Source organism: Microchirus variegatus (assembly GCF_963457635.1).
Source record: "Microchirus variegatus genome assembly, chromosome: 2".
Lineage (NCBI taxonomy): Eukaryota > Metazoa > Chordata > Actinopteri > Pleuronectiformes > Soleidae > Microchirus > Microchirus variegatus.
The window spans coordinates 18078080-18103561 of record NC_139803.1 but is presented as its reverse complement, the minus strand read 5'-3'; the positions used below and the strand labels follow the sequence as shown (position 1 = coordinate 18103561).

General features: G+C 38.5%; 1 protein-coding gene across 7 annotated transcripts in view; it reads left to right on the top strand.

Annotated features, from left to right (window-relative positions):
• The window catches only part of LOC310939786 (unconventional myosin-XVIIIa-like), an 83825-nt gene that overhangs the window by 21178 nt on the left and 37165 nt on the right, over positions 1–25482 (top strand). For all 7 annotated transcript variants that reach the window (XR_014593057.1, XM_083904626.1, XM_083904629.1 and 4 more), the window contains 13 exons: positions 970–1162; positions 4863–4949; positions 7764–7902; positions 8086–8245; positions 8371–8557; positions 12251–12476; positions 12582–12691; positions 14402–14467; positions 16004–16132; positions 24085–24228; positions 24439–24528; positions 24684–24803; positions 24912–25026. Coding sequence is in view for 6 of the 7 variants with exons in the window: in XM_083904626.1 (XP_083760752.1) it covers positions 970–1162; positions 4863–4949; positions 7764–7902; positions 8086–8245; positions 8371–8557; positions 12251–12476; positions 12582–12691; positions 14402–14467; positions 16004–16132; positions 24085–24228; positions 24439–24528; positions 24684–24803; positions 24912–25026 (1766 nt within the window). In the remaining variant the exon portion in view is untranslated. The remainder of the gene's footprint in view (positions 1–969; positions 1163–4862; positions 4950–7763; positions 7903–8085; positions 8246–8370; positions 8558–12250; positions 12477–12581; positions 12692–14401; positions 14468–16003; positions 16133–24084; positions 24229–24438; positions 24529–24683; positions 24804–24911; positions 25027–25482) is intronic.

Here is a 25482-nt window from a genome sequence, read left to right as displayed (position 1 = left end):
CTGTTAGCTCCCAGTAGCCTCTGTGGCTGATGTCATTTCCTGTCCCTTAAGTTTTGTTTTAGATAAAGAGATACGACGAAACTGAGCGTTCTGAACAGGGCTGTTTTGGCAGGTGTGATTGAACTGCTGGTGCTTCATCCTTATGGTATTTTGACCAAAAAAATCAAACGCTTTCCAAACAGTTGGCAGTTTTTTTCAATCTAGGAGGAATATTTGTAAAAGATCATTTCAAAACATCATATTAGCACAATTGTTCAGAAGAAATGCTGGTCACTAATAGGCGGACTGCAGATACCGTCCAAACTGGACCCTGACCTGTTGTCATAGATCACTGATAACTGCCACATTTTGACAAGCATTTATATTCTTATATATATATATATTCTCCATGTTTTCTTGAGACAAATTATTGTGTTTCATCAGGAAAAACAGATGGAGAAAATTATATTTACTTCTACATCTGTTATAAATGTGCTACAAACACGTCTATTCATACATTTATGTTTTGTTTTTTCACCTGACATGAGATATTAACAATGTTTTGGATATTTTATATTTTGTATTCAGTGTCACAATTCCTGTAAAATGTCAAATGTATTGTTTTCATTACACTTGATTTGAAAGTGCGATGTTGATGACACATAATATTAATATCTAAATATTCAGTCTATTGTTAATAGATAGTTCACTGAATAAATCACTGAACAGATCTTTTCTTTGTTTCTTTTGACTATTAGAAGTTCATGACTTCACCCTTTTATTACATTATTCTTTTTTTAATCTAGGGACATTTTGCTGTTTATTTTACTTTTATGTTCAGCAAAATAAAAAAAAATGAGGTAGGTATTTAGGAAGTGTAAGAGTATATTTGAATCAGGACTCAGCATTTGGATTATGTTTGTTATGTCATTAATGCAAATGCTACTTCAAGTATAAACAGTTTGTTTGTTTGTTTGTCCTGTGCTGCAGGGCCTTGAAGTCCAGCCAGAACTCCCTGTGTTCTCTTCTCATTGTGGACACACCAGGCTTCCAGAACCCCAGGCTGGGGAAGCGTGAGTGCGGCGCAACTTTCGAGGACCTCTGTCACAACTACACTCAAGAACGTCTCCAAACACTCTTCTACCAACGCACCTTTGTGCAGGAGCTGGAGAGATACAAAGAGGTAAACGCGTGTGAACTGTTGTGCATTGTGCACATGTGAACAACAGTCCATGCAGAAACTATCCAGACATCTGTCCAACTCCTGGGATCACAATATTTTCACTACACTTTATATTTGGTATTCATGTTCAGCTGCACTCGAGGACAGACTGAATAGCTTCTGATGGTCAAGTTCAAGGCCACTTTGACTGTGCCTTGTAAACATTTTATCTCAGCAAATCCTTCAGGAAACCCTTTCAAATGTAGCATTCACTGGGACTCAAAGATTTGGAATTTTCAAAGTCATAGTTCAAGGTCACATTGACCTCATGTTTTTATGAATGTGATATATAAACTAATATACCATAAATTCTTTACATATGGCACATATGCAATGATATGAAGACTGTTTTTCACCACTTTTTAATGCCTAAATTAGTTAACATGTTTTTTTAAGTCACTGTTTGTTTTCAAAGTAAATTTGGATGAATCGAGATGCCTCAGATAATCGTATATCCCTTGGAGAATCATAGTGAATCATGACATGATACCGTTCCAATCAATCAATACCAATATATAAACAGCCAAAATATCAGCTAAAATGCTCTTGCCGATTTTTATTTACATTTTTACAGCCTCTGCATAGTAAAGCATGCAAAAAGTAGGATTTTTGGATTGTACCGGATTGTACATGTTCCTCGGACCGATACTTATACCAAGTATCGTATCGGCTCATCCCTAATACTGAATACATGAATTGATGAATGATGAATTAATTATTATTTTAGAGCTGCAACACAATGTGACGAAATGAAAGGATCTAAAAAAAACTTTGAACACACAGCGTTGTCATTTTCTCCCCCTCTCTTCCTTCTAACCCTCTCTCTATCCCTCTCCCTTTGTCTCTGACTTTCTCACTAATATATCAACTTCAATATCGTATGTGTTCACACATCAGATACGCCATCCCTCCCACCTGTCACGAGCCGTGACAAGCCAAAGTAGTTCACATGTTAGACTTTCTCATTAGCGATGCCAGACTTCACCTCCTCTGCTGACATCAAAGTGAAGTCACTCACAGCTGCCGTCGGGAGACAAACTCACACGCACAGCCCAGCACCACCGTTTCTCCATGATTTAAGGAACTATTCTTCTTCTGTCCTCCTGTTTCTGACCATAGTTGTCCCTGAGAAATTCTGTTATTAAAGCATTCGATCATCACTGCAGGCCTGAACTGTAATCTTAAAAGCTCTTTTTATTTAAAATATGTCTGATAGCACACTAAAATTAATCATCTTATTACTTTTTACACCGCTGCGAGGAAGTATTCTTGGGTTTTCCCACCCACATTCTTTCCCTGCATGGGAGGAAGGGTTTTTGAGTGAAATGGAAGTTTTGCATAAAATTGTATAGCTGTAATTCTTGCTTCATCCGTGCATCTCGATAAATATAAGAAGTCGTTAAAGTGTCATTGAAAAGTGGGTCACACTCATTTAAAACGACACACGATATCATCAGTGGCAGTGACAGACAGGCGAACGTGCGATACACACAACACCAGGAATATGCTTTATATTTTTAAACTTCCTCCAGTGTGCAGTCTAAACTGACCACTTACACTTACATCTTTCTAAAAGCATAAATACACTGAGCATCTTAACAAATGTGATTTCTCATCACTACTGCACTAACTTAATTTTGAGTTGGTTGTTCAATTTAGACACCTTTGGCGTTCCTGCTCAAAAATGACCACCATAGGAAATAAATCCAACAGAAGGTAAAACATGTCCTCCCACCCACACATTCATAAACCTTTGTCTTTTTCCATTTCATAGTATGAAATAGTTTTTTTTTTTTTTAAATTGAGTGATCATTTATGGTTTTTGTGTTCATCAAAGAGCAATTCAATTACACTGATCACATTTGACCAGCTGTGTCCAAACCCTGACCTGCTGAATATTCTTTAAATCACACATTTGTACTGTATCTTCCTGTTTTCCTGCCTTCCACTAATTGACCAATTGGAATTTCAGTGACCATTATGTGATACATGGAGCTGACTTCCTGTCCGATGTTGCTCTATCTTTACATCAGGTGTGTCAAATGTATGGCCCATGGGCCAGTACAGAATTTCATAATATGATTAGAATCTAATCATATTTACATTGATGTTTTTCCACACAGATTAAGAACATTAATTTGTCTAAGTAAAACTTTTAAGGAGAAAGTCATAACATTGATTTAAGTTTATTTAAACCTATAAATGTGATGGCTAATTTCTTAACTTTGCACTTTTAGAAATAAAGGTGCTAAGTAGAACCATAGAAGGCTTTTCGGCTTGTCTTCATAAGAGAACCCTTTTTGGCTCCAGGTAGAACCTTTTTTTTATAAAGGTTCCACCAAGAACCCTTTTAAAACCCTTTATTCTGGAAAAAAAATGGTTCTTACTGGAACCATTAGTGTTACCAAGAACCCTTTTCTTCGGGAAAGGGTTTTTCAGAAGCAAATGGTTCCTAGAACCTCAGCCCTTGTAGAAGGACACTTTTGGAACCCTTATTTTGAAAGAGTGTGGTGGGCCACCTTTGAGCAGTCCTCATTCAACCACTGAAACTGAAATATGGGAGAATTCAAGGAACACTAAAGGAAGGTCAAATGAGTTGTTGTATGATCTCTACACAGTGTGGGTCCACAGCAGAGAACCAACAACAACAAAACATCTGACTACTTCTCAGTCAATTTGAACACTGGCATCTATCACACCAAACCATTAATAATATTTACCTACACTTCTCATGCACCCCACCCTTTGTCACAGTGAGCTGCCATATGCCTGTTTTGCTCTAGTGAATGTAATTTAGTGTGTTTATTTTCACTTTATTCCAGAAAAGCTATCATCTGTAATAGTAATGACATTTTCCTTTCGATTCGCCTATAGGAGAAACAGCCTCTGTAAATGCCAAGTGTTCTTATTATAATAAATGTGTTGATGCCTTTTTCGTTTTTTTAAATTTAATATGCTATTATTTTCAATAATATGCTATTATATTATTTCAATATCCATAATAAATCTTGGAAACAACTCTAGTTGTCTGCAACTACATTATGCTGTGACATAAGCGTGGACATTAAATAAATCCTTCCATATGAGAAGCTGGAAACAAAGTATTTTACATCTTCTTATGTCCATGTCCACAACATTTAAATAAAGAAATAACATTTTGAATAATAAAAAATAATTAAAATGTCAACAGGGCAGCATTATGGTCAAGTGGAAAGGGTTGCTGGTTCACATCCTGACTACTTCTGAGCAAGGTCTCTCCCCATTGATTGGGTGAACTTGACTCTAAATTGGCCACAGTGTACTCCTTCACAGACCTGGTCCAACTGTTGACTCAGAGTTTCAAGTTTACCTCAAAGGGTTCTTCTGCTCTGTTCACCGTGAGCATCTGTATCATGTGTTACCATCTTCTCTTCTTCTTGAGCACCACCCTGGAATCAAGTTATTTTATAACTTTTGTGTTTTTGTCATCGACATCTTAAATATTTATGATCGACTCAAAATGTTTTATTTAATACTTATCACTATCAGAACCTTTTTGGTTAAAGATACAGTATTTGTCAATGGCCATAGAAACGTATTAACCCAGGGCTTCAAACGGCCTGGATGTATTCTAAAGAAAAACAAACGAAAGACTCAGCAGACCTTATCTGTCTTTCTTTAGGAGAACATCGAGCTCGCTTTAGACGACCCAGAGCCCAGCACCTCTCTTTCTGTTGCAGTGGTAGACCAAGCCTCAAGTCAAGCACTGGTAAGAACAATGCAACTCTATTGTGTTTCTGTTTGGTTTTTCCCACTTGCTTAGTCACTAATTAGATTTATTTATATACAAGGTATTGTCTGAAATCTGTTTTTGTTCTCAGAAACGAATATTGTTTTTTTTAAGCATCAAATCTTTTCCTTAATGTGAGTTTTCATTTATTGAATTGTGGATTTTTCTCTCTCTGTGTGTGTGTGTGTGTGTGTATGTAGAGGCTAGAAAGAGAGCGTAGCAGCAGGAAAAGAAAGGTTATACAATTGACTCCAAGGAAGAAAATCAATGTTTGGCCTTTGCGGCCTGTGATCTGCACCATGGAAACAGAAATGGCAGAGTTTAGAGAGTCATAGATCAGTAGAATTTCCAATGTGTTTGGTTTGAATGCTTTACTTTTAAAATGGCTCCCTCGCTAATGGGAATGGTGGCAACAGAGGCAGTGGACTGTACTACATCACAAGAAAACATAGACTCCTTTGATTCATTTTATTGTAGTTTTTTTGTGTTGTTTTCCAGTTTTCTGTTCCAAAGGGCTTTAATGCCGAAACTCACAACAGACCTCATAGTTGTTATGTCTTATGTCTCCTCCAAACACACATTCAAATAAAAAATCAATTACAGAAATTAAAACAATTTAAAACATTAAACAATTTAAAATCAAGCAAAAATGAATGCAATTTAAAATCATTCTTTTATAAAGGAAAGTTAAAGTTGTTAAAATTGGTAATATTAGAAAGCTGCAGTAAACAATAATGCTGTAAACATTTTAAATATATTATGAATGTGGAATAGCACTGACAGTTACATCATACAAATAAAAGCCCCCCACTCAGATGACGAGGACTGAAGAACAGTAACCTCATTATTGTAGCTCCATTATGTTTGCGATTGGGTATCAGGTTAAGCATATGATATGAATACTAATATATGAGTTGCACTGGCCAATAAAATGACATTTATGTTGCTGGTATCATAAGAAGAGGGCAACAAAAGCTTTCCTCATACTCTCAGGATCACCAGTACTGCGGTGGCTTTTATTTTCTTCCCTGTGTTCACACTAATTAAAATACTAATTGTATTACATTTTAATTCCTTCTCGCCTGCCTCCTGTCACATTCAAGAACTCCCTTTTTATTTCCATTTAGATTATAAGGGAAGCACTAAATAGATTACGCTATTATTGCAGAAACTGCTGAAGGGCATGGAAACCACAAATGCTTTCGAAACTCCAATTTTGAGTGTTCATACTAGTTGTAAAAGTAGTTCAGGGTTTTTTTTGTGTGTCGCTGTACTCGCCTCTTGATGCCGAGAGCAGGCTTGAGACATGAATGCTCACTCTCAGTGACAACATACAGTAGCTGCTTTGCCTCAGGACAAAAGATTCCACTAATGAGATCTATGCCATCTTAAATCTACGATAGTTTATGAATACATTTGCCATTTTATGTCACTAGAAGATGGACTAGGCAAACATGAAATCTCTAATTAGGATTTATGGAAGATTAGTGAGCAGTTGCAAGACCAGGAAAATGATATCTAACATAGAGATAATCAGCTCGCAACAGTAGGTTAGTTTATATATCAGCCTGTTTCATGTGTGCACTTTTGATTTGTACCGAAGAAAAAACTATCTTGAAAGGGAGGCGAAAAGTTAGACTGTGTTTTCTGTGATCAATAGCGCTTCACCACATGCATTTACACCTGGTATTAACAGGCCTCTCCAGTGTCCACATCAAGATCCGATTGCTATCCAATCACAGTCAACTCCCCCTCTCTTCTGCAAAGATTTCCAGCAGCAGACTATGTGAAGTTGCGCTATTGTATCGTCGACTCTTCGCGTTTTGATGCAGGGGTAGAAGTCCTCCCAAAGTGTTTTGGCAGATCAGACAACAATCTGTCCTCAATATGTCTCGGATGTGTTTACACCTGTACTTAAATGTGGTCAACTGCTATCTGAGTGCATTCAGATCACGGAAAACGCATTTTTATGCGCAAAGGGGAAAACAACAACAGGGTAGGCTGAAGAATCACAGCAGTGCCAATAAAGCAAAGACACCGGTGAAGTCTGCTTTAAGGAATTATCCCGTGAATGAGGTAAAACTAAAAGCGAAAGAGAACATTTAGGTTAAGGAATTAAGCCCAGTTCTCCGAATCATGAGTGAGGCAGTGAGAAACTGTAACGAATGTTGAAAGAGAACGGTTGGCATCAGGATGCAGAGTCTTCCTTTCAGCAAGCTTATCTGAGGTGTTGGGCAAGTTTGGGCGGGGTTAGTGACACAAGCAGTGTTTTGGTGACAGAAGTTACACACTGGAGCTTTAATATTACACACATCACAACAGGCTCATGTTGGAAAAGTCTTTCTTTAAAAAACAACAACAATAAAACTACTTTTAATTACATTTCTGAGATTTTTTTTGATAAAACACTAAGTATAGACCCTAACAATCAGCGTTTAAGGGGAATAATTTTTTATGAATGTCAGAAATGTTTTCTCCTGTACCCAAAAGGTAGATACACAGTAAATGTGGAAATGCCGTTTGAAAAGTGGTTACTCATAAAATAGCTAAAGGAAGCAAAATGTCCTTGTATCAAAGGGCTTTGTCACTGTGTTTGTGTCGTAGTTGGGTGGCACAGACCTCATAATTAAGAGTTTCAAACAGGCAAAGTGGAAATTCAGCTCAAGGTACGGTGGTCAGGTCAGTCGTTACTGCTTATTTTCCTTTTTGTCTTGGGGGCTGCTGTTTTCTTTAAATGATGGCGGTACATGTCTCTTATATTATGTCTCTGATATTTCCACATTTGTTTGACAGGTACGGACAGTTCGGACAGAGGAGGCCCGGGGCCTGCTGTGGCTGATGGAGGAGGAGGCAGTGCAGCCTGGTGGATCAGAGCAAACACTGTTAGGACGTCTCTTTAGCTACTATGGACCTGCTGAGGGCGAGAGTAAAGGCAAGCAAGGGCAAAAAAAATGCTATACATCAGAACCTTATTATATAAAGATGTATATTATTATTTTCAGACAGTTGGCAAAGCCTTCATATACTGTTTATATGTATGTAGTGTATTTTTTCATGTCTCTGTGCTTGTAAATTGAGAAAATGGATCTCACCGTGCATCTTACATTTACATCAGGTCACACTTTCCTCTTGAAGAGCGAAAAGGAGAATAATTTCCTGCTCGGTCACAGTCACGGGACAGACTGGGTGGAGTACAACGTCTGCGGGTGGCTGAATTACGCCAAGCAGAATCCCGCGTCTACCAATGCTGCAAGCCTCCTGCACGACTCCCAGAAGTAAGCAGCATACTGTACATACAAACATGCTGGAGAAATCTGTCCGTTTATGACAAAGACATAAAAATGACACTTTAGTTGATTACTACAAAAAACGACACACTGAGGCGCTGTACTTCCTGCAGGAAGATCATCAGCTCTCTGGTAATGAGCCGAGCGGGCGGAGCCACCGTTCTGTCCGGTTCCATCGCAGGCCTTGAAGGTGTGTCGCAGCTGTCCTTGCGACGAGCTACGAGCATGAGAAAGACCTTCACCACAGGCGTGGCTGCTATCAAGAAGAAGTCCTTGTGCATCCAGATAAAGCTTCAAGTGGTGAGAGGAGACGACCAAACAAATCATTATACTGTATTTTCAAAAGTCACAATCATGACGGCTTAAAGTAACTCAAGAGAAAGGCATTCCAATACAGAAAAAAAATCTAAATCTATATTTAAAGTTCCAAACCAGTGTATTTTGAACGGTTTTCATCAGGGCACACATGAAAAATGCGTCTACATAATTTAATCAAGTGATTAGATAGAAGAGGTGGGTAAAATTAAATCATACATATTATTAAGAAGGAAAGAAAATGAATTAATGAATCATAAAAACAAGTAGAAAATGGGAAAGTACTAATGAGTAATAAAGGGAATTCATAATAAAGGTATATAACAGGATAAAACAGATTAAGAACAATCTAGGAGAATGTCAAATAATGATGAATATGTGATAATGTCAAACTTAAAAACCGAATAGTAAACCATGGCCCTCCAATCAATATCATGTGTTAATTAGTTAGTTTTAATTTATTTATTTGTGTATTTATTCTATAGGGACAATGCAGTTGAACGAGTTGAACTTTATAGCAATTGTTAATTTACAACTCCAGTCCCCAGTTGGGCTTTTGTATGTCAAATACATTAAAAAAAAGTAAATTCATGACAATGAGACACAATGAAATTCATGTCACCAAGCACATAGACCATACGGCAATTATAACAATGCTTTTTTTATTATTAGAAATTGATTTAACTAGTGCAGTGCCCGTGCAAAAGCATAGCTTTGAATTGCCACTGCATACCTGTGTTTGTTGGTGTGTTGCAAAATTCGCTGACTCATTGTAATGCAGTCAAACCGCATTTAGCAAAATCCGCTGACTCATTTTAATGAGTCACACTGAGGCACACTGGATTCAGGGAGTCTTTATTGGGTAATTTTTGTAAAAATGAGCGCTTATCCTCTCAGGTAGCCCACAGTACTGTGTGAGTGAGAGGGGAAGTGGCTACAGTAGAGCTGCGAAAGCCAGTGTGTGCTTCTTTTATCGATATTTAGTCATATGTTTTGCATTAATTATCACTGGCACTGCACTTGCTCGCGCCCGTATCAAGACACGTGTCAAGTTTGAAATGAATGCGACCATCGGTTCGAGAGATATGCGAATTACAGACAATATTATCATAAATATTCTTATGATGGTAATATCATAACGGAATATTGTTAAAACAACATTGGTTGCATGCACTGTATGGACAAAAGTATTGAGCCACACCTGTTAAGCACTGAATTCAGGCATTTCAATCGGGCTTTGGGCTCCAGGCCCCTTATCACCAATCAAGGACAAGCTCAACACTTCAGCATACTAATACATTTTGGACAGTGCTATGCTTCCAACTTTCCTATTGCAACATGATTGAGCCTCAGTGCACAATGCAAGGACTGTAAAGACATGGTTTGACGAGTTTGGTGTGGAGGAACTTGAATGGCCCACACAGAGACCCGACCTCAACCCCATCGAGCACCATTGGGATGAACTGGACCACAGATTGTGAGCCAGGCCTTCTCGTGCAACATCAGTGCCCGACCTCATAAATGCTCTACAAAACACACTTCAAAACACTTTAAAATCTGGAGGAAGAGTCTTCCGAGTAAAATATAAGCTGCAAAAGAGGAAACATCATCAGGCGTCTGACTACTTATGTCCATATAGTGTATGTTGAGTAGGAAGTGTATATACTGGGCATCATGACAAAAGCAGATACTTTGTCTTTGATATGAACGTTGAATTACAATGCAATCATCACAGGTTTTTTCAACATGATTGATTTAACAGCTTCTGCTGCCAATGCCCTCTGAGAATCAACACCTCAGTCTTTAGTTTCATCTTTACTAACAGTTTTAAAGTGAAAGCCGAGAGGCTGATGGAACATGTAAAGGCTTGAAGCTTTTAATTTGTTTTGGAATATGTACGTGGCAGACACAAACAGCATATTGCAGCTTTATACAACATTGATGGGATTGAAGGCTGCACCCAGAGATTGAAATCAATCTGAAAATGATATTAGGCCTGGTGTGAGTGTGCACCGAGAACAGCTCTGCAGCTAGTTTGCTTTCAAACCCACTCCTTGACAAAAACATCAATACTAAATATTTTTTTCAAAACAACCCAAAAAAAAATGTTTTTTTTTAATTAAAAAAATGTGGTGGTGTGGTTCAGAGTAGCCAGAAATCATTGAATTACACATTATCAGCATTTCCCATAATACAGTAATGAATTATGTAATCTATACATCACTCTCGAATCCATATTATGGATTCAGATTTTTTATTTTTAGAAATGTGTATTTTTCAACAGGAGTTGGTTGAAAATGAGCCCTGCATTGAAAAAAAGCAAAACATACGGAATACATATTACGTTTTAATGACATACATCTGCTTATACAGCACACATTCAGTTAAAGGTAGGCTGTAAAGTTTTAGATGATCCAGTAAAATTTATTACCAGTCTTCCATTGTTGTCAGTGTTATAGATTAATTGCATACACAAGCATCCAGAATATATTGTAGATTTAACATGTGTGGAAGTAAAAAGAGAGATTATTAAATGTCATTGGTTGTTGAAATTGAAGATGGAAAGCTGCTGATTACGTATGGACACATGTAGACGTACTGATACATGTAGGCACCGCATTGACCACTTTGACCAAGTGCAGCAATACTTCACCATCACTGCCAGATTGATCCAGGCAACAACAGAACATAATCAAATAGAAGTAAACAGGGGAGAAATATTTCTTTCTTTTTTCTGGATTGAAGCATAATAATGTCTCCATGTATTAAACCATTTTTTTTATCCCAGTTAGTTATAATCAAATACATAATTAGTGATCAAGATATTTTATATTGTTATAAATGGAAATTCAGGTGTTGTGAAGGCTTATGGTATGGCAAAAATATGACAAGCTACAGTACAAATACTTTGGAATATACAGTGTGCATTAATACCATGGAAAACTCCCTGCATATAGTATAGTGTACCATTATAAGTATATTATAATAATATAAAAATATATCAAGAAAAAAATATTTTGGGGTATGGGAAAGGCCTCAAAAATGTGATTCATTTGACAGAAGAGGAATAAAAATAAGATTAAATAGTCATAAAGTAATAGTATGGTAGATCAATCGTTTTTTCCATCACTATTTATGTGCATTTGCTGATTTTGTTCCATTTTTGATTCGTAACTAGTCTGTCACTGATTATAGACTATGAATTAAATTCATAAATAACCAGAGACATGGTAAATGTCAATCTTTGCTTCTAAATACCTCTGAATGACGTCATCCTCGAATGTTTTGTTTCGTCCAGATATTCAGTTTACAGTCACAGAGGAGCAATGAAACCAGGACATATTCACATATAAGGAGCTGAAATATTTATTTATTTAGTAAAAGTGTGCATGTACACGCACTATGCTTCTGTCTGTGTGTTTCAGTCGCTGCTGTGTGTAATAAAGTACCGCAAGTACTAGTAAAATAGACAATAATAGCCATTAATTGCTCTATCATTGCAGCCTTAGTTAGCAGGCCTGCCCACAGATCATTATATCCAACATCTCAACAGCTTTTTATACAGAAAGTTGTAAGTCTGTTTGATTCTATAGTGGTCTTGCCTGGACCAATATGGTGGTGACATTGACACATTACTAAGGAGCTAATGTGGTGTCCCTGTCCCTGTCCCTTTTTCAGGATGCTCTTCTAGACATGGTGCGGCGGTCTAGGATTCACTTTGTCCACTGCATATTGCCCAAGGCCGATGCCCTGAAGGCTCTGAGTGGATCCATGTACAGAGGAGGGGAATGTGAGACTCAAGGGGAGAGTGCGGATTCAGGCCTAATGCAGTTGGATGTAGCGCTTCTCCGCGCTCAGCTGCGTGGCTCCAAGCTGCTCGATTCTCTGCGGATATACAGACAAGGTGAGGGAGCTGCTTTAATGACGTACCAAGGGCAGATAAAGAAACACAGACCTCCTTGTCTCACCCACACTATACCTACCTTATTACCTATAATGATATTCACAGGTTACCCTGATCACATGGTGTTCTCCGAGTTTCGGCGGCGCTTTGATGTGCTGGCGCCGCACCTCACCAAGAAGCACGGGAGGAATTACATAGTGAAGGACGAGAAGAGAGTAAGTAAATCAGTGAGGGAAGGAGGGAGGGAGGGAGGGAGGGAGGGAGTCACCCACTCAGCTCCTCCAGTGGCCAAAGCACAGTGAAGATTAATGTTGTGAGGAGGCACTTTCATTACATCTGCCCCTGATTTGTCAGCAGTCGACTGACAGAGAAATAAACCCCCATTCATCACGGCTATTGTAATGATCTAATCAACTTAACCTCATCAGTATCTTGACTGGGAAAGAGGAACATCAGAAAATGTTTCAGTGCATTTAAAGCTACAGCATAACATACAAGTAAAAGTACTCATCGCCTTTTGCAACCATTTTAAGGCGCAGGTTCTCTCTCTCTTGCTTTGACTGAGTTGTACCACTTTAAAGTAACATAAGAAACATGGCAGCCCAAGATAGTGGCCTATGTAAAGTGAGGTCTTATTCAAACTTTGCATACATAACAAAATCACAAAGTTTCTATTGCATGAATGGTAGTATCCTCAATTTCAGCCAACAAACCCGACTAAATGTTCCAAGCTGGACTTTCATATTAGAATAACGATTTTAAAACAACTGGTAATAATCCTGTTTAACAGCCAGCCAGTTTGCATTATGAAAACTCTGTTAAATTAAGATCTGACTGCATCCTAAGAACCAACTAAAATACCACATTTGGAAGTGATCCTTATTGTTTTACAAGCTTGAATGCATCTCTGTCACCACAGCCAGTTGTATCTAATGTTTAAAATAAATTCTGATTTTATGTTACAGCTGCATGAGTAGAGCTTAGCTTCAGCTCTATGCAAATAGGTTTTCTCTGTCAAACATGTAGGCAACATTGTCAGATTTGTTAAAAACACAATTTTGTTTTCTTGAACAAGGCTAAAATCTCATTTGCATCCTGCATGGGTAAATTATATCCAATTACATGTTGTCACAGGAGGCTCATACAGGATCCATGTCAATAAAAGGTGTGGGCACTTAAATTCAACATTGTCTGGTGGTTGAATCGCTCAAGATGGATGTTAATATCAGGTCTGAACATGGCCTACAGTCAACTATCAAAGAGTTTGTTTAGTGCGTCGTTCCTCTCGAAGAGCTGCTCTCTAGATGGCAAAAAGAGTGAAATCAGAGAAAGAATGAAATAATCCCCATTCTTAACGGGAGAAAAGCCGTTTCCCACTGTGTCAGTGTAGAAGGGCTGAGTTTCTGTGGAAACGCTGGCAAACAAAAGCCCCTCAGTGTTCATGACAAGCCTCCCCTGGTCTAATCTAGATGTGGTGTTTCAGCCTGGAGGCTCAAATAGAGACACAAGTCTGACACAGTAATACACCTACAGTATATTCAGATTCATAGAAGGACAAGGAAAGAAGAGGCTCTACACTGACTGGTAGTGTATTGCACTCCTATATCAGTTCAGTGCTGCAACAGGGAAATCACGAGGACGATGTCAGAAGGAAGTTGATTCTGGGGGACAAGATGTAAGTGGTTTGTTGTCGTAGTTGGAAGATTTTAAATCTGTAGGGTCAAACACTTCTGTCCTAAACTTGCCAAAAACAAAATACAGTCAGCAAATGAACATGAAAGATAAGAAGGACTGTGCTGTTGGCGAGGATATAGCATCTTTAGGGAACTGTGGACATCTGAGCTGGAGAAATTTCATATTGGATACAACAGTTATACAATCAGTGTGTGTGTGTGTATTAATTTGTGTATGTGCTTTTTCTCCAGGCGGTGGAGGAGCTACTTGAGTCGTTGGATTTGGAGAAGAGCAGCTTCCACATGGGACTGAGCAGGGTGAGTCATTTCACCACACCTCAAACAAATGAACAGCTTTTAAAATAACTAAATAAACTGCTGTGAACCACTGCCAGTTTCTTTTCTTCTTAAAGCTCAAAACACAGAGCTGCAGCACACAACTCCTTTTATTCGTGTATGTATTTAAAGGACACTTTCTGTCTGGGGGAGTGTGTCTTTCATTACACTTGTTCCTCCTTGGGGTTTGTTTGCCACCCTTTTGTTTTTGCGGGAGAGTTGCCAAACCTTGCCTCTTCTTTAACCAGTTGTTACCCAAGAAGCATGTCTTTTCTCTGCCTCACTACATGACCGTAACTCACTCTTTCATTTCAGGTAGTTGGGAGCAAATTCTCCCAGCTGATGTCTGTCTTTGTTTTTCACCACAGCCATTGCAAAGCAATCACAGTAAACACAGCCTGGCAGACAGATTGTCTAATCCTATCAGTCGTAAAAGTGGCCACCATCCAAGTAAGAATTCAAAGGAAGCAATCACGCAGCAAAGAGTAGAACTTATGGTCCCAGATATGAGGGATGAAAAAAAGAAAAACTTGACACAGTAAAGATTTGGAGGAGCTTCACATGATACCACAAGTTTGGAGTGTGAAATGGGCTCAGAGTAGAGTCGCACATTTGGCCGTTCTCAAAGCAATCCAGTGGCGTCTTAGCAACCTGTCTCCCTTGCATGGTAATTTCACCAACCTCATATAACCCTGCAGCAATGGATTCATAGCCTGTTAGTAGATAAAATGTGCCATTAACAACAGTTGCAGGCTAAGAATAGCATAACTTTACACCTATACACACGCGATGATGATGACAGACACTGAATGCATCAGCCCTCCCTTCTGTTTTGCAGATCTAAGCTGTTTGATTGTTTCCATCTTGCTTTGTTAAAAGATCACATGTGGATGTGGCAATTCATAAAGCTATATTGGGACAGACATTGGGTTGAAAATGGTTTCCTGTCATCAGCCATCCCTTTACATTGAGATGATTCTATAAAACAGAAAAACATGTTATCTGGTATGATTTAAAAACCCCAAATATCATCTAAACTAAGCACATGCTAGATACTCACGGCTGTGATATCAGTCATGAAAAAGTGGTATCGAGCCATTTCTAATTTATAATATATTAATTAATGAATATTAATATTAATTAATTGAATGCTGCCATTCAATCCAGAATGCGTTCACAGTTCCCGATCTCTCTGAGTTGCTTTACCTGTGTTTTACCTTTGGCCCTTTAGAAACAGACAAGACTGATTGTCTAAGATAATACCTTAATCACAGCTCTCTCACTCAGATAAGACCACTCGTCCACGGATTACACTGTTTCTTATTGATTTACTGCTTCAGTGCACCTATTTACTTCTTAACTCCTCTGTCTATTTTCCTGCTGGGGCTTCACATTAAAGAACGGCCTTGAAATCGAATTTCCCCACGGCTGAAATGAACATCACATAATATCTCAATGACTTTATCCTCTACTAATAAATTAATTAGATTTTCTGTGTGTATGTGTGTTTTGCTCCAGTTGTTCTTCCGAGCTGGCACCTTGGCAAAGTTAGAGGAGCAGAGGGATGAGCAAACCAAGCGTAATCTGACCCTGTTCCAAGCTGCCAGTAGAGGTTTCCTGGCACGGCAAGCCTGCAAAAAAAGAAAGGTAGGGAAGACGTCTCATTGGAATTGATGTTTTTTTGTCTTAAATTAGTCAAAGCCAAATGTAGAAAACATACACCTTCAAAGCTGCATCCAGACGGTCAAAGGAAACCAAAACAATAACCAATAATCAATATATGTATAAACCCCATCAATTACACTGGGCTTGAGATAAGATAAAGCTCTATATTTGTCAGTTCCTGCTGCATCTTCACATTAAACATTTCATTGTCGAAACACAGCTTCACTTTTACAAACTCCATTTCCACAAAAGATAAGACACTGGCTCAAGATGCAATAAAAAATCATTTACGTAATTTTTTTTTGCGTCATCTTTATTTACGAGAAGAAATTACAAAGGCAAGATTTTCAGTGTTTTCACTGGCAGATCTAATTAATTCATTTATTTATTCAATCATGTTTAGCACTTTATCCAAATCTTACATTCACACAGTCACTGTAGAGAGTCCAATGCTTTTGGGTTGCAAACCTGATCTTCATGCTGTGAGGCAACAATGCTTGCCACTACTCTACCGTATAGCTGGTAGACCTAAAAATGCAATGGCTGCAGAAGACTCAAAAAACTTGGGGACACTTTGCAAGACTGAAAAGGTCATACAAGTAATGCTGTTTTGGAAGGTTCCACAATTAACAGGTTAAATGTGAACAGATGAGGGTTTGATAGGCTTAGTCTTTGCAAGACTGACTATTTTGTGCCAAACTTGTTGAGAGAGTACTTAGTTCAGGAACAGTGTATCTAAGTCCAAGATTGCAAACAGTTTGCTTTGGGTCTTTCGCCATCTACATTACATAATTCTGTGAAAAGACTCGGGCAGACAGAGAAAATTCAGTGTGGAAACTGCTGCTGAATATGCATGAACACAGAGCCCTCAGGAGGTATTGTATGTACTGTATTTTCCGGAATATATGTTGCACTGGAGTATCTGTTGAGAAATAAGTCTTAGAGAGGAAAAAAACATATATAAGTCGGTCGCATCCCAGCAGCACGCTGTTCAAGAACCCATTTGTGGACTCGTTCCTCAAGCTCTGGCCATCGCGCTTTCAGCCCGCGATTAGCCTTCTTTGATTTTTCCATAGAAGTAAGAGTCACCTCTGGTTTTCGGCAGTCCCTGATGAGTTTTTCACTCCAAACTTTCTTTCTGCTGCTCACCGTTTTTTTTGGCTTCATACTTTAGAATTTATATTTTAAAATCCGAAGTATTGCTTTGTCTTTTTCGTGGCATTTTATCTGCGTTCTCTCTGTCTTTAGGGTTTTGCCTTGTAATTTTTTCTGTGGTGCAGTAGCAGTGTTCAATTGTCACAAGTGTGGACGGTGTCCTCCTGTGGTCATAGATGACATAGCGTATATTTTTGATATACAAGTCGCTTCTAAATATAGGTCCTAAGGGCAGCCAAACTATTGAAAAAGCGTGACTTGTAGTCTGGAAAATACGGTAAACAGTCATGCTACTGTGATAACGTAACCGCATTTGCTCGGGAGTATGTTGCAGAGTTCTCTGGGCTGGAACTTATCTGAGAGGGACTGAAAGACAAAGCATTCTGTGGTCAGACGGGAGGGGCAAAGATCAGCATGTGTGATGTATATAGTAGTAAAGCATCAGAATTTGGTGCATTGGGTTTATGTGGTAAGCCTCTGCTTTAAAATGCATGTCCTGCAATGCAATACATGGCACCACAAGTTGGTGGCCTCCATAAAGCTTGGCCAAAAGTACAAAGAAAAGTTTACTAGTCTAAGGCCACGAAAATCAAATATTTTTATTTTTATTTTTAAAAGTGCATTATGTAATAAATCTAAAGCGACTGGTCATAAAATCCTCCTTATATGTCACAGAGACTCAGGTATAGTTATCGTATAACATACTGAACTCACCAACAACAACAGTTCAGCCAAAATATTTGCATTATAAAAAATATTTTGCAGACTGCAAATCAATTTTTATTTTTTGAAATCATGTTTTGGCATGTGACGCCACCTACCGCCATTTGCCTAGAATTGCAGTCAGTAGAGTCTCAGCTGCCGAGCAACCACGGGTTGCCAGTTACGACAGAAAACGAAACCTAAAAGACGTCGGTATTTTGAATTTGAATGTAGTAACCGCTTTTGGCCACATTCTTACATATGGCACCTTTAAGTGATTATACACTGATACAAACATGCTTATACTTAAAAATAGTAATGCATGGTGCATATATGATGGGTTATATTAGAATTAAAAATCAGTTTGATATGTGATATGTTGGCAGTGTGATGGACCGGTGACCTGTCTTTCACCCTCTGTCAGCTGAGAATGGATCCACTGGCCCAAACAATCATGAAGAGCATAAAGCAGTAAAGAATGGATGTTGTCATAATTTGATGTGCGGCCATTTATTCCCCTTTTCTATGTCACCATGACCCTCTGGAGAAATACGTCGCCCACCACTAGGCTAAGCTAAGACATACAAAATAAAGTGGATTCAGATGTATTCTGAGGCGCAAAGCAAAAATACATTTAATACTGGCTTGCAAGGTTGAAGAAGTATGGAAGTCCATTTAGCTGCTTAGGTTGTTTTTTGTATTATTATTTATTAATAAGGCAGTTAAATATTGAGCTCCAGAGGCCATGTTGCCTTGGAGTCCACCAGGAGTTGAGAGTTCCTTGTTCAGAGCTAATTTTAGTGTCTGTTTGCTCTGCTCTTGGGGTAGATCTAACAAGCTCTGCTGTAAATCTTCAGCTAATTACAAATATGTTCTCCAAATCTATTGCTCTTTACCCTTCATTCTCCTATACTGTAATCCATCCACTCAGCTCTCCCGAGGGGATATTAGATAATGACACTTCCACTCCTGTTGCTTTTTTTTTTTGCAGCCATATCAAACGTGCTGACACACACACACACACACACACACACACACACACACGCTCCACCCTCATTCCATTTCTCTCCCAGTGTGTGATGGGTCCATCTTTCTGGATCTCATCCACGTTGTCTCGTGATATATGAAGGCGTGCAGTTCTTCTGCCCGCTCTGCAATTATTGTTTAAGTGAATGTGCCACTTCAGTTAGCTGCTGATGAACCCATCCACGGCAACAGAATCAATGTTACTGGTCTCCATCCACTCTGACATGCTGTTAGTGAGTAGATATCTTGTTCACTCGCATGTAATGTCAGCGCAACGATTAAATTTTCATCTTTGCTTTAAGGTAAATCAATATGACCTTTTATATTGCTGAACTTCCCCCTCTTTTCTGCTATAAATGATTGTACCATAAGAGTTGTCGTAATGGATACTGGTTGAAAATGGGGCATGGGTTATTTATATATCTTGTGCCCCCATATGACTAAGGTCCTTATTTATACAGTAAAGCAGACTAAAAGTGTAATGCTTCATAAAGTGCTGCATCTTAGAGGGAAAATCAACGGCGGGTAATCTTTCAGAAATTGCTAAGCAACTGTGCATTTACAAAGTCCATTAGCAGAAAGGCATATTTTTCCCTCTGCACTTTTACATCCCTATATGTTCTGCAAATGTGTACGTAAAAAAGAAACTTAAGACATTATTATTTTACTCTGTTTTAATTCTTTATTTTTGGCATGGCAAGGTGTGATGTGGACTTGTGATAGTCATGAAGTTATCAGAGATTATATTAAGTTAGCGGTACAGGATGAACTAATGTAAAAGTGAATGTGTCATGTTGATTGATTTCAACTCATTTTAATGAACTTTATTCATCCCCAGAGGGACTATTAAAAAGTGACTTATAATGCAACGTAATAACACACATAAATTCAAGTGCAATTTCAAGGCACTTTTGTTCCGTATACGTTACGGCAGGCAATCTCACAACATGCATGATCTCAAGGCAATTTATATAGTAAGTTACAACCTTTTTTAAAGAAACAGACTCAAAGCTGCCACAGCTTTTGAATATAATGTCTGCTACATCAATCTGGTGTCAAATGAGTTCACACGAAGCTGATTAAATCTCTCTGTGATTTTCAGTGTGTTTAGAGATACTCCTGTTACTCACACAGGAAGTGATTTGTTTTATAGACAGATGGAGGCAACGGGAAAATTGTACACGAGAGCTGCAAATAAGTATGAGTGAAAACATAGTCGGGGAAAATGAAATTCTACTGCTTAAAAAAACTTGGTCATTCAGCAGTTTGACAGAATAAATGTTTCTTGTCCCTGTCCGCCCCTACTCTGCTGCTGTATACACACAAACACTCCCTCAGTCAGGTCTGATAGTTATGTTTGACAGAGGTAGTTTTCCGATGAAAGATGCAGCAAACAATCGTTTCTGTTCCCAAAGACAAAACATACGCAGAATTCTAACATCAACAACAACAAAAGTCTCCTGTCTTTGCAATTATCGACTGCTTTTGAAGACAATTACTCAAACAATTATTAAGACAAGCTTTCACTAGAATGACTTCAGTCAGTGTCTGCGTGTCAAGGGATGAGATGTTAAAATGTGCAGTGTAGAGAAATTAGAAGTAGTGTAGAACCAAAAGTGCTTTACACGTCAGATGTTACATTTATTTATTTATAATGCACTTGTCTATGATAAAGATGTGAAGGACATTTTTCCCCGAATTCAAAGCTGTGTTTTAGTGTATTACTAAGAGGTTTACATTACTTCTCCTCCAATAACATTCAGAGTATATTGCCATTGAGTCTTAGATTAATCAATAACAACCACTAGTGCCCTTGATGTCACTCTGGTCCATATGAAGAATGTAGCATTAGCAGGTAGATGGTAATTTGCCTCTGTAAAGGTGTGAGTGAGTTGTGGTGAAGCCTCTCAGACACTCCCTGGTCGGTTGATATATGTGGATGTGACAGAAAGTCACCAGTTCCTTTGATTGATGTTCTCTGGCATGTGCCAAGCCTGTGTGACATTAAATGGCAAAAATGACAAAAACACATTTTTCCCCTGTTTTTTTGCTTCACCATTCTTTCAGCTTACTCCTCAAGGGGACAACCTGACATTTTAAAAGTCTGTTATTTTGGCTCAGCTGGTACTTTCCACGTTGGGAGTTCTGTCCTTCAGATATCTTTTTTTAGTGATCTACTTTGTAATAACAAAAATAAACATAATGCATTAGCTAGCCTTAGTCTAGGTCTACTACATCATATTGATTTGAAGCGTTTCCTTTCATTGCAGGAGTTCACTTTGTTTTTAGTTGTTTTATTCTGCATAAGTTGAATATAACATGAGTATAACATGGTGCATTACATTTGCTACTTCAGAATAAAAATAACAATAAAACAAAAATAAACATGCGCTTATTAATTGATATGACCTTTACCTTATATGACAATAATTTAAGCTGAATAATAAATACAGTGTGTGAATGTAAAGCAACTACACACACTATTACATTACATGTCATTAAGCTTACATTGATCAATTCACACATGATGGTAAACGTCCCCTTGAAGGTTCTGCTTTATATGATAACGACCAATAGTAGATGTAAGACACATGGAATGTTACTTTAGAATGACTTTAATGGAAAATGGTCTGTATTTACCTCTGTATTATACCTATTTTTCTAGTTTTGATTGACCACTCAAAGTTTTTACCCATTCAATGTCATTCAAGCAGCCCATAGACATGAAGACTTCCGTGCTGGGTCGAAACCCTATGTCCCTCGGCCTACTTGTGCCCGGTTTTGCCATGGCTGGCCACAAATGACCGACTGAGGTACCGCTGCCCTCATAGTTCAGACAGGACTTTTGATTAACAAGTCAGTTCATTTTATTTGCTGATTTAGTTATTAATTTATTTTCTAATTAAATCATACATTTAGCAACTAATATACTCACTTAATGTAACTTTCAAACGCTTTAACAGTTATATACTGTCGAAATTTCAGGACACATCATTATAGTGAACTGTAGCATCAACACCACACACTTCACCTTCGCCGGAGGAAAATGTCAACAGTGTTGATCAGACCTGGGTGTGGGTTGATGATTAAATTTCAATGTTATTTTTATTTTTTTCAATCATTATGAATTATATTAAAACTGTAGTATATACTTTTAAGTGTAAAAATATGTAAATACCCTGCAACATTGAGCTAGTTTAGTGAAAATTCTACTGTCTGCTAGGCTACATGGTGATGTGACCATGCAAAAACTGCCGTGTGAAGCAGCTTTGAGACAACAAAAGTGTTTTATACAGACCATTTCTACCCCTCCCCCTTCCTCTTCACCTGGTTTTGTGCATTTGTGCAAGTGTGCATTGGTTTTGCATGTAATTTTGTGTAAAAAAAAAAAAGATCTGCCTGTCAAAATAGAGCTTAATTCTAAGACGTGTATGTCATGTGTTACAAACAAATATATGTAAAAATGGCTAAGCATGATCATCATTATATTCCTAATGAGGTCATGCATGAAAATCTTAATAGTCTGGCTTGATTTTATGGTGAAGAAATCCCCCTGAAAACTGCTGTGAAGGATCTCACGTAATTCACATAATGCTGTCTCACAGTTGTCGCACACTCTTAATGTGATATGAATACAAAATGTTTCTCCACGGCGCTCCTGTGGTATAAGCTTTTGTTTGTTTCTTCCTCATGTTAGACTAAGTATGACAAGCGAGAACTGTTTAAACATTCGGTTACAGATTTGCTGCATTTCGGTCCATGGTGAGGCTTTCACTGTGTGACAAATCCTAATTGGTCATAGAGAGTACCTTCAGGGCAAAATGTACCTGATGCTGAGAACTGTGTTGCGCTAATTGGGTTTGCCCATAATCTGCTGCTTGTAGAGGGCCTCATACATAAGCACCATGGAAATTGTGTAATACTTTGAATTAGCTGCCAACATGTTTGATTTAATTAATCAAAAATGAGCCTCCAGCTTCAGCTTCTGCTGTGTATAGAGCCTGCAGGTTCACACACACAGGCAGTTTTACACAAGATTGAAAAACAGCAAATGAGCTCTGTAAAGGAGTCATTAATGATTTGTGTGTGTGATTTGATGTGGGTGATTTTTTTTGCAATTTTTCCTGAAATTTAGCCAGTAATTTGCTTCAAATTGTGTTCATGCTACATGGTAAGTTAAATTCAAAATATGTATATATTATTGTAAATCAACAATACTCTTTAGTCCATGGAGAATTGTGTGATTTGCTTCAAAAATAAATCTTATTTTTCACCTTGTTTTCTGGCCTATTAAGCAAACAATTCCACACTCATTTAATTTCACATAGGTACAATTGACCGGGGAATCCAACCTATATCACCTGGAAAAAAACACAGTATGGCTCGATTCTACACATGAGCAACATATGACCCAGGTTTATCCAGCCTGCAAAATCCTCACAGATTACCGCAATTTTACATTAGCATTTATGCAGATGTGATGACAGAATCAAAGTTAAGATGTGAAACAGAAAAGTTGCCTCAGAATACTGCATTTTTATCCAAGAGTGGACATCATATGGTGAGACATATGAAGAGACAATGTTTAGGATCTGTGAAAAGCTATACATAGTTAATCCAAACACAGACCAAACATCAGTTTATCACCTTCACATTAGTATCATTAAACTAGATTTATTTTTGAAATAGGAAAATTATTTTTACTGCATTTTTACTTTTAAAGTGTAAATGTTGCATATAAAGTTGAATTTAATGATTATAACCCTTCACTTGTTATATCAGTGTGGCCCTCTGGGGAAAAAAATGTTGCCCACCCCTGGTCTATTCTGTATGGAGTCTGCAATTATGAATTACAGATACAGTTGCAAGTAATTATAGTTGCACTATTAGTGTGATAGAGTTTACACACACACACCGACACACCCCCACACACACACACACACGCAGGCGCGCACACACACACACGCACGCACACACACCACAACAAACACCTACATCCACATTCTGTTTATAGTCGTCTTTGGTGATTCCTCCTCTGTGTGTGTGTTTAGATCCAGGATCTGGCAATCCGTTGCGTCCAAAAAAACATCAAGAAGAACCGTGGCGTGAAGGACTGGCCATGGTGGAAGCTCTTCACCACAGTGCAGCCCCTCATTAAGGTCCAACTCAGTGAGGAGCAGATGCGAAGCAAAGACGTGAGCACACACCTCTATGACCTCTGATACACTCAGCCTTACAGATTCCACACAACTGTGCAGCCTCTGATTCATTGTCAAAACTCACTGCTTGCTGCACCAGCATGGCACTGCGTGATATTAAAGATGATTTTTTTTTTCTTGTAAGACTTAATAATTTAGCTGTGACTGAACATGAAATCTCACACATTGTTTTATTCTGTGCTACAGGAGGAGTTGCAGCTGCAGAAATGCAAACTGGAGAGGGTGGAGAAAGAGCGGACTGAGCTGAGACTGAACACAGATCGATTGGAGAGCAGGGTGGGTCCCTTTACCTGTGGCAATGCATGCTGGGAGCCTGGTGTTTGAGACTGTGCAGTGGAGTTAAACTGTAGCCATTTCTTTCACATCAGGATCTGATGTCTCTCTTGTTCTGTGGCGAGTATTGATGTGTTGGTTTCTGTGCTTCTGTTCAGATCACTGACTTACTGGCAGAGTTGGCTGATGAGAGAAGCACCAGTGAGTCAGTATCACAGCTGCTGGAGACTGAAACCTCAGAGAGACTTCACCTGGAGAAGGACATGAAGGATCTACAGGCACATAATATAATGCGCTGTGACAACATAGATTCATGTTTCAAGCTTAAATGCAACAGGGCTGATGTTTTTTTCTTGTTTTTGTTGGCTGAATGTTGTGCCTTCCAGGCTAAGTTTGATGCCATGAAGAAAAAACTAGAATCACAAGAGATGGAGTTGATGGAAGCTCGACTCATGAAAACATCAGAGCTCAATGGGGAGATGGACGATGATGATGATGCTGGTGAGTTGAGCCAGAAACTGCGAGTCATCCTTTGTGACGTTGCAGTCACCAACGAATCACATCAGATCTACTCAGATCTGGTATTAACATCTGTCCTGAGAGAGCAGCATAAAATATTGACTCTTCACACCTGGCACTAAAAGTCCAGTGTGTAAGATTTAGTGACATCTAATCATTAGACTGAAGAGTGCAACAAATGGAGGATACTCTGCTCACCCGCCTTTCCTAAGTGAGTCAGTGAATTACTGTGGCTTTCATAATTATACCAGAAAGGATATGAACCCCTCTCTCCCACTCTTTGCCATTCCATCCTTCATTGTTGTTGGTTTAGGTATCAGGTGTTTGTGGGCAGAGTTGTTCATTTTCATTCACGTAGTATGATTCTGCTCAGAAATGCGTATCTGTTTGGGATGCTGTTGAAACATGCATGCACAGGATGGCAGCCTCCATAAAGCA